An 8652-nucleotide genomic window follows, 5' to 3' on the forward strand; every position below is an offset into this window, starting at 1 on the left:
CAGGGATAGGATCCCCTTCTCCCTGCCTGCAGAGAAAGCAGGACGATGAGCAGATCCCTGTGAACAAGCTGGGAGTCAGAGCTGTCTCATTATTTTGGACATTATTCAAGCCCTGATGTTAGACAGACATTCCTCCCTCGTCCAGGCAGACTGCGTCCCACTGGATGTATTGACCAGGAGCCGCTCACCCTGCTTTTAAGCGTTGTAATGAAGAGGATCCCATGGATAGAGTAGGGACTGGGCTGTGGATGACACTGCAAAGAGACCTTCCAGTTCTTCTCCAGCAAGGTGGGCTGCAAGAGCCCAGCTGAACAAGCAGTCCCTATAACCAATTGGGTTATTTTTAGCTGTCTGGTGAATGGCAGAACAAGGACAGTATATTCTGAAAAGGTATTTCTGTGCCTGCCTGAATACTGAGGAGTTTAGTGCAGGTCTGAGATGCTGTTAGAGCCCTGTGGTCTCTTGAAGGAGGTGACAGAGGGATGTACGAGTGCAGTCCTAGAGCAGGAGACCTCTGGTCAGGGAATGCATCAGCGGGTGCCTGCACCGATCCAAAGGCAGGAGTGGTTTTAGCCATGGAAGGGACAGTTTTAGAGCTGTGCCCAGAAGGACAGACTGGTCTTGATGGTGCTGTGGCTCATACAACACATTCTATTTTTCAGGATGAACTCTCCCACATTAATGCTCGGCTCAACATGGGCATCCTGGGATGTGAGTATGCACCTGGTTTTCATCCTCTGGGGCTGGGTTGGGGTTGGTGGCCCAGCGAGCCCTTTCAGGCACAGTCACAGTTGTCTCTGGGTGCAGCAGCAATTTGTTCATGGGATCACTGCTGCTGCAGGAAGGAAATACTGGAGTGAGAGTTTGCCAGGAGCACAAGGAGCTCTGTCTCCTCCGATCTCCCCGGGACACGGCACAGCTCCATGCTCCCCTTTCTCACCTGCCCTCTTGTTTCCACAGCCTACGATCCTCAGCAGATCTTCAAGTGCAAGGGGACCTTTGTGGGACACCAGGGCCCTGTCTGGTGTTTGTGTGTTTACTCCATAGGAGACTTGCTCTTCAGTGGCTCTTCAGACAAAACCATTAAGGTAAGAGCTTGCCTCTTCTGGGTATCTTCGGCATTCGTAAATGTGCTTCAGGTGGCACAGAAACTGAGTTGCAGTTTGCAGCGTGGGGGGATGTCACTTCCCAAAGTTTCTCCCAAAGAATCTTAAATGATTCTTTGCAATTATAGTTGGGCAAAATTCTCTGTTATGTAGTAGTGGAACCAAGAGACAATAGTGGTTTTTGCAAAGCCCTGATTAGAATCTCATTCCTGCGGCTCCTGGGTTTGCTTTATATGGTGTGTAGGACATCCAAACCTATTTCGGCTTCTGACTTTATTTTCCCTTGTTATAAAAAAACTTAGAAAAAACCCCACATTTTCCCCTGATCAAATGTGTCCTTTTTCCATTTTATGGCATGTTTGTTTTCCTTTGTCCTGTTTCCAGTAACTCAAACTGACAGCCTTGCTCCAGTGCGAGCTAAACAACAGTTCCCAATGTCACCATGTTGGCTGCCGGTGGCTGGGGAGCCAGAGAGCAGAGCTTTGCTGTAGCTTTTTTGAGCGATAGCAAGAGCCACATGGAAGAAAATAGACATTGCTGTACTTTATTGAAAGCAAACAGCTTTCTCCACTGTCCTGGCTGCTCTGGGCACCACTTTCCCTCACTTGGAAAGCCGTGTGTGCTCAGTTCGGAGAACCCTGCAGCGGCAGCAGAGGCTTTGCAGTGCCACCAGCGCCATGGGATGGGCTGGGAGTTGCTAAAGCAGGAGCCTGAGAGCAGCTTCTCGGGTTCAGTGTGTGGTGTTGGCCTGGGCTGCGAAAGGTGGCAAGGGAGAGACTGCTGCATGCCGCTGTGCGGTGTCGTTAACTTCAACCTGACCCTTTGCAGGAACTTTCCTTTCCTAGACAAGCTTATCTCTGCCTGGGGGCCCGGAAGGCAGGTGCCCAGGTGACAGACAGCCTGTTTCCGCATTTCACTGCTTTTGTGGCTTTGCTGACATCCTGCCTGGGTCCCCAGCTGCTCTGTCTGCCGGCCTGTGACCTTCTGCTGACTTGTGTTTCCTGTTAGGTGTGGGATACCTGTACCACATACAAGTGCCAAAAGACCTTGGAGGGTCACGATGGAATTGTACTGGCTCTCTGCATCCAGGGGTGAGTGGAGAGGGACCCGTCGTGCAGGAGAGAAGGGGAAAGGCACCGTGGCTCCTCATCACACCCTCACAATTCCTGTCCTCAGTCCTGCACATGCCAACATTGTGCACAAGAGGCACATCTTGCTCCTTGCTCTGTAAAAAAGGACAAAGTGTGTATCTCCTCGGCCTGCCCTGCTGTTCTGGCTCCCTTCCCTGCTCACAGCAGGGTGCCTGCCATCCTGCTTGAAGGGCCAATCCTGCCTAGCCTCCCCATGAGACCTGGACTCCGCTCCTGGGGTTGCTGTGTTTAGTCTTGGCTCAGTGGGGCTGTGGGCCTGCAGCCCCTGGCCCAGCACGGTGCCCGGGAACGAGCTGGGACCCCGTGCTTGTTCTCCCGTGCTGACCTCCTTTTGTTTTCTGGTGCCGTTACAGGAACAAGCTGTACAGCGGCTCTGCTGACTGCACCATCATTGTGAGTACCCAGGACCCCTGCTCCGCTCGGGATGTCATATCATGGGCCATCCCCAGGTTGCTGCAGAGCAGGGACCTGCATCTTTTTTTCTATAAGGCTCTTCAGCTGCCAGTGGTGTCAGACTGATAACCCATGTGTGCTTTATCTGCTGCCTTCAGCCAGTGTCCCCATGGGTTGGATTTGGGTGTTCCTGCAGGCTGGATTTCCCTCTCACTGCTCCTGCATGGGGAGCAGGAGGCTGGTGCGCTGAGCTGGGGCAGGGGGATCACTCCTGATTGCCCAAGCGCCCTGTCCTGCCTCATTTTGCTTATGTGCGATTTCCTGCCCGCATAGGCAAAGGGGAAGGGCTGCAGCACAGGGGGCTGGCTCCTGCCCCTCACGGGCGCTCTTCTGCTCCTTTGCAGGTCTGGGATATCCAAAACCTGCAGAAAGTGAACACGATCCGAGCACACGACAATCCTGTTTGCACTTTGGTCTCCTCACATAACATGCTGTTCAGCGGCTCTCTCAAAGCCATCAAGGTAGAGCTCTGGGTTGGCTCCTCTTGGTCTTTTTGGGGACCGATGCTACAAACCATCAGGCAGCGGTGTCCAGATGGGAAGCAAGTGGCGGTTTGGGCTGTAGTTGACCTTGGTGTGATGCTCTCCTGAGCCACGCAGAGAAGCGCAGCTGCACAGAGCAGCCAGCACTGCAGAGGTTTAGCCCATGCTCTGTGCTGAAGTCAAAGATGTTCCGTGACCTGTCGGAAAAAACAACTTTTGTTTCTTCTAACTCTGTAAAGCTGAGGCTGCAGGTGGAGCAGCCTCATGCCCCCTCAGACTGTGGAGAATTGTATCTGGGGTCCAGAATTGTCTGGGGATTTGGGCTGACTGTTTTTGAAAGCCCCTCCAAACGATCTTGAATCTGCATTCTTTGCCTAAAGCATGCAGAACTCAGGGAACAGCTTTGCAAGTTGCCCTTTAAAGCCTTGGCTTGATTCCCTTGGCTCAGTTTCCAGCTCCTGGTGAGACGGCTTATGGGACCGTCCATCTGGAAGAGGACGCATGCTCTTTTCTTTAGCTGAGGCCTGGAGTGATTCAGCTATCAAGAGCACACTGGGGGCTGGAGGAGCAGAGGGATGGCACTAAGCAGAAGGAGAACTTGGGGCCTTTTGTTTTTGTTGTCCCCAACCACTTTGTGCCAGATGAGCTGTACAGGAATGGTGGGGTGAGATCTGTCGGTCCCTGTGGGCTGGGCGTTTCGGCCACAGTTTCTCAGAAGCTGTGGGATGGAGCTTTGTGGGACAGGCTGGCAGTGCAAGTCCAGAGCCATTCTTACTGTAGATTGGTTCAGGTTTTTCAAGCCCATGGCTCTGCTGGGGAAGGGTCTCTGGCAGTGATCACGTAGGCTCCAAGTGAGCTCTCCCAGGCCCTTGGGGAAGATGCCTATTCAGCACAGTTATTGTGTGTTTTATCTGCAAGTCAGTGGGTTCAGGTGGTTCCCATGGGGCAGGAGGGCAAGCACAAGATTCCCCTTCGTGAACTGGTTGGGTCTTGTACTGTGTGGGCAGCACTCGGAGCCCGTGTCTGACCTGTTCTGCCCCATCACTGCCCAGTCCCACTGAGACTCCTTTGTGTGTGTTTGTGCTTTCCGCAGGTCTGGGATATTGTAGGTACCGAACTCAAGCTGAAGAAGGAGCTGACAGGTCTAAATCACTGGGTGCGAGCGCTGGTGGCTTCTCAAAACTATCTCTACAGCGGATCTTACCAGACAATCAAGGTGGGACCCTGAGGCTCATGGCAACTGTGAGCTACCGGCTCTGCCCATGCCCCTGTGTGTCTGTGTCCTGCAGCGTGGGACAAAAGGCTGGGATGTGAGAGCACTGCTGGTGTGCTGCTGACAGACGAGATTTTACTGCGCTGATTGCATCTTTGCAGGGACAAAGGCCGGGTCTGGCTGGTCCTTGGGAGCACAGCTGCTGGGGAAGTTCGCTGAGATAAAGTGTGGCCTTGCAGCCGCAGTGCCTCGGCAGCTGCCGCAGCGTTATCTGCGCCGACAGCCCTGCTGATCAGAGAAGGTCACCGTCTGGCTGCAGAGTTACCATCAATCTCTGCGTGGTTGCCAGAGTGCCTTCACCTGCCTTGGCTCAGGCTTTGATGAATATTTCACCCCTCAGCATCTGGGTGACACCAGAGAATTTGAAGCTGCCCTCCTCAGTGTTGATAAATCCTCATTAATTTGTCTGTCTCAGTTTTCAGTGCTCTCAAGGACAGGGTTGTGTGTGCATGTGTTTGTGCATAGTCACACACACAAGATGTGCAATTTTCACAGCTTTTTCAGCCTGGATGTGCAAAGCTGGGCAGCTAAATGAGATAGCAGGACTTTGTTCATCAGCACTGAACTTCGCCAGCAGGACAGATTTATCCTTAGAGATGTGATCTGGGCACACATGGAGCCAGGCTGACTTGTGCGTGGCTGGAGAAGAGCTTCATGGGAGCTCCCTCCTGCAGAGGCGTCCCTGCACGGGTCTCATCCTGCCTTTGCTCTGACCTCTCTTTCAGATCTGGGACATCCGCAACTTGGAGTGTGTCCACGTGCTGCAGACATCGGGAGGCAGTGTCTACTCCATCGCTGTGACAAACCACCACATCGTGTGTGGCACCTACGAGAACCTCATCCATGTAAGGGCTGCGGGGTTTGATGACCTGGGGGCCCTGGGGGAGAGGGACAAGGAGATGGGGAGAGGAACAAGGAGATGGGGCCTGGCTCTGCTGGTCCCCATTACAGCACTCTGAGTCCTGGAGGGGTGCATGGAGGTGGAGAAGTTTCTCTCGGAGGAAAAGCTGGTGGCCTGCAGCCCCGTGCGATCTCCAAGCCCTGCTCTCCTCCCACAGGTCTGGGACATAGAGACAAAGGAGCAGGTCCGCACACTGACTGGGCACGTGGGTACGGTCTATGCCCTCGCTGTCATCTCCACGCCGGATCAAACCAAAGTCTTCAGCGCATCGTACGACCGGTCTCTCAGGGTACGTGTCCAGGGCTGTGCAGCTGCTGCTGTGTGTTTGGCACTTGTTAAAACAGAGACAGCCCCAAGGGGAAGGGAGGACAGGGGATCCTCACTTTGTGTGCCACACGGCATCGTATTTAATTTGTGTCACCTGGCTCGAACCCTGTGGCACCCAGCATCCTGCAGTGCTCGGAATGTGCCACTCACTTGTCTCACGCCCATTGTGTGCCCACAGGTGTGGAGCATGGACAACATGATCTGTACCCAGACGCTGCTGCGACACCAGGGCAGCGTCACCGCCCTCGCCGTCTCCAGGGGACGCCTCTTCTCTGGCGCCGTGGACAGCACTGTAAAGGTTGGTGTCCTCAGGCTTCTCCTTGGTGGTTTGGTCTCTTCCAGCACTAGAACTAGAGCGGTGAATGAGTTAGGAGCCACCTTCTAACAAACGGGGATGGTTCTCAGCAGGTGGGAGGTTTACTTATAGAATCACAAAATACTTTGGGTACAAGGACCTTCCCAGCCCACCCAGTGCCACCCCTGCCATGAGCAGGGACATCTTCACCAGCTCTGGTTGCTCAGAGCCCCATCCAGCCTGGCCTGGGATGTCTCCAGGGATGGTTCATCCACCACCTCTCTGGGAAACCTGTTCCTGACAGAGGGTGTTGTGGATGCTGAACGCTCCCCAGGATGAGGAGAAGCCCACAGAGCTGCTCAGAACAGGCGCTGCCACGGGTTCCTGTTGTCTCTCCACAGGTCTGGACTTGCTAGTGAGGGCACCGCGCTAGTCCTGCACACTGAAAGACCAAAAACTCCTCCAAAACCTCCTCCTCAGCCTGCTGGGTGACGACCACCACTCTGAGATAACTGCTGCAGCTCCTCTCCGCGCCGAGCACTGCCTGCTGCTGCCCGTCGGCCCTTCCCACCTGCCAGATCCTCGGCTGGTGGCTTTCAGGCCTGCAGATGCTCCAGATGTTCCCTCACATCTGCCGGATACGATTGGAAATGCAGAGGAAGCCATTCTGGTGCCAGAACCTTCCGTGGGGGCCGGGGCAGCCCCTCAGCGCACCGGTGCAGCCATGGGACTGGGTGGCTCAGTGTGTCATGGGGACAACCTGGCCAGGGATGTGACACTGGGAGGCCGGTCCCTTTGTAAATGGTAGAGCTGAGCATTAGGCCTTGCCCTGGGTTGGGACCCCAACCCCTTTCTGTCTCTAGTATTTAATTGTACTGCCACGGTGTCAGGCTGATCGTCTGGGAAGAGGTGTTTTCTTGAGTAGCCAGGTACGATTTTTACACCACAGCTAGTTCTCAAATCAAATAACACAAGCCCATTGTTCACCACCCTGTAATAATGGTCTCCACATTAAAGAGAAAAAGCCTCCATTGCATTTTTACTCACATTTTCTACTGTTTTTAAGATTGTAATATAGATTTGATTATTTCTTCATTGACAATAAAAGTGGAAAGAGTTGTTCCTGCCCAGCGTGAGTTATTGCGGCTCTCAGGTGCCCGGCCCCAGTCCCACGGCAGCTCCAGCCTCCAGGCTGTGCCCGTCCACCCCACGCTGCTCTCTGGCATGGGGGGCATGGCCCAGCCCCCCAGAAAAACAGGGGAACTCGGGGGGCAGCGCAGGACCCAGCGCACGGACAGCTGATGGTTTTTGGACACAAACAGCATTGGCAGCCCAGCAGGGGTTTTATCTTTTTTATTTTTCTTTAAATATTTGTTGCCAGACTTCGTATAGGAGCAAACTTCTTCACAGCACCACGAGCCATCTACTAATCAGAATAGGAAGAATAAGACAAGTAGAGGTGAGATCTAAGCACAGGAGAGCGGGGAGAAGCACCAAGATGCATAGCTGGACAGATGGGATACGATACAGAGTCCATAACTTAATCATAAAAAATATATATATGTATATATCCATCATGTAGAACTTTATGGATTTTTTTTTTTTTCAAGATACATATTTTTTTCCTTTTCAACAGATATTTTCAGGCAGGTGATTTTTTTTTTTTTTTTCTTATTTTTTAAAGTCTTTTTTGTGTGTTTTTTGTTTCGTTTTTTTAAAGAAATTTCAAAGTTGTGCCAAACACATCTGGATCAGCGACCACAACAGGAGAGACGAGGGGAGAGGGAGAGGAAGGTGGAGGGAGAGACGACTCTGTGCGTCTCAAGAAAAGAAAGGAACAGCAACACTTTGTTTGGAAACCACAAGCCAAAAATAAAATGCATTCATCAGGACTCAAGCGACTGAACCAGACTCCAACTCCAGTTTATACAGGAATATACAGCGGGGCGTTCCGGAGAACACCTGGAGCACACGCACCCCCGCGTGCACACACACCCACACCCACACACACCCCCACAAATGCCAAAAAAAAACCCCAAAATAATGAACAAAACCGAAACCTGAAGACACTCCAAAAGAACGGAAACACCTCCAGTCGAAGAATTAACAAAAACCTCCATAAAACAAGGCACATCCTTTGAGTTCGTAACAGTGTAAAAATAAAGACGCGACACTGAATCCCAACGGAAAGACCCGAACAGAACTGCTCGCACGTACCTTCCACCCGGAGAAAAGGGAAATATTGTGCTACTCGTAGAATGAGTTTGCCACAAGACACACAGCTTAGTATAATCTAATAGTTTTTCTCAAGCTAAAATCCAGTTTTCTCTTGATTTCTTTTAAACTGCTTTATATATAATTGCTAATATTTTTAAATCTTTTAAATATATATTTGTTAAAGTTTATTCTTTTTATTATTTTGGGGGTGAGGGAAATCTGGTTTATATCTTTTTTTTCCCCCTCCAATAAATTAATACTTCTTTATAGCTTATCACTGTCCTGTCCCCGGCGGGAGGGGCCGGGCAGGGGCACGTCCCGCTGCCCCCGCCCGCCGAGAGCCCCGAGTCGGGGCCTTCGCTCCCCAATTTGTAACCAACGCAAACCAACCGCCTTCCCGCTTCCGAGGCGAAGCCCCATGGCCAGGTCTCCGTGTCCCTCTGTGGG

General features: G+C 52.3%; 1 protein-coding gene across 3 annotated transcripts in view; it reads left to right on the top strand.

Moving 5' to 3' along the window:
• TRAF7 (TNF receptor associated factor 7) overlaps window positions 1–7107 on the top strand; it is a 31103-nt gene extending 23996 nt beyond the window's left edge. For all 3 annotated transcript variants that reach the window (XM_080354298.1, XM_080354300.1, XM_080354299.1), the window contains 10 exons: window positions 663–711; window positions 961–1088; window positions 2115–2197; window positions 2611–2650; window positions 3055–3171; window positions 4286–4408; window positions 5191–5310; window positions 5524–5655; window positions 5872–5991; window positions 6390–7107. In XM_080354298.1, the coding sequence (XP_080210424.1) occupies window positions 663–711; window positions 961–1088; window positions 2115–2197; window positions 2611–2650; window positions 3055–3171; window positions 4286–4408; window positions 5191–5310; window positions 5524–5655; window positions 5872–5991; window positions 6390–6404 (927 nt within the window). In that variant the 3' untranslated portion in view covers window positions 6405–7107. The remainder of the gene's footprint in view (window positions 1–662; window positions 712–960; window positions 1089–2114; window positions 2198–2610; window positions 2651–3054; window positions 3172–4285; window positions 4409–5190; window positions 5311–5523; window positions 5656–5871; window positions 5992–6389) is intronic.
• The last annotated feature ends 1545 nt before the right edge of the window (window positions 7108–8652 follow it).

The sequence above is a fragment of the Nesoenas mayeri genome (genome assembly GCF_963082525.1).
Source record: "Nesoenas mayeri genome assembly, chromosome: 15".
In the NCBI taxonomy this organism is placed as follows: Eukaryota; Metazoa; Chordata; class Aves; order Columbiformes; family Columbidae; genus Nesoenas; species Nesoenas mayeri.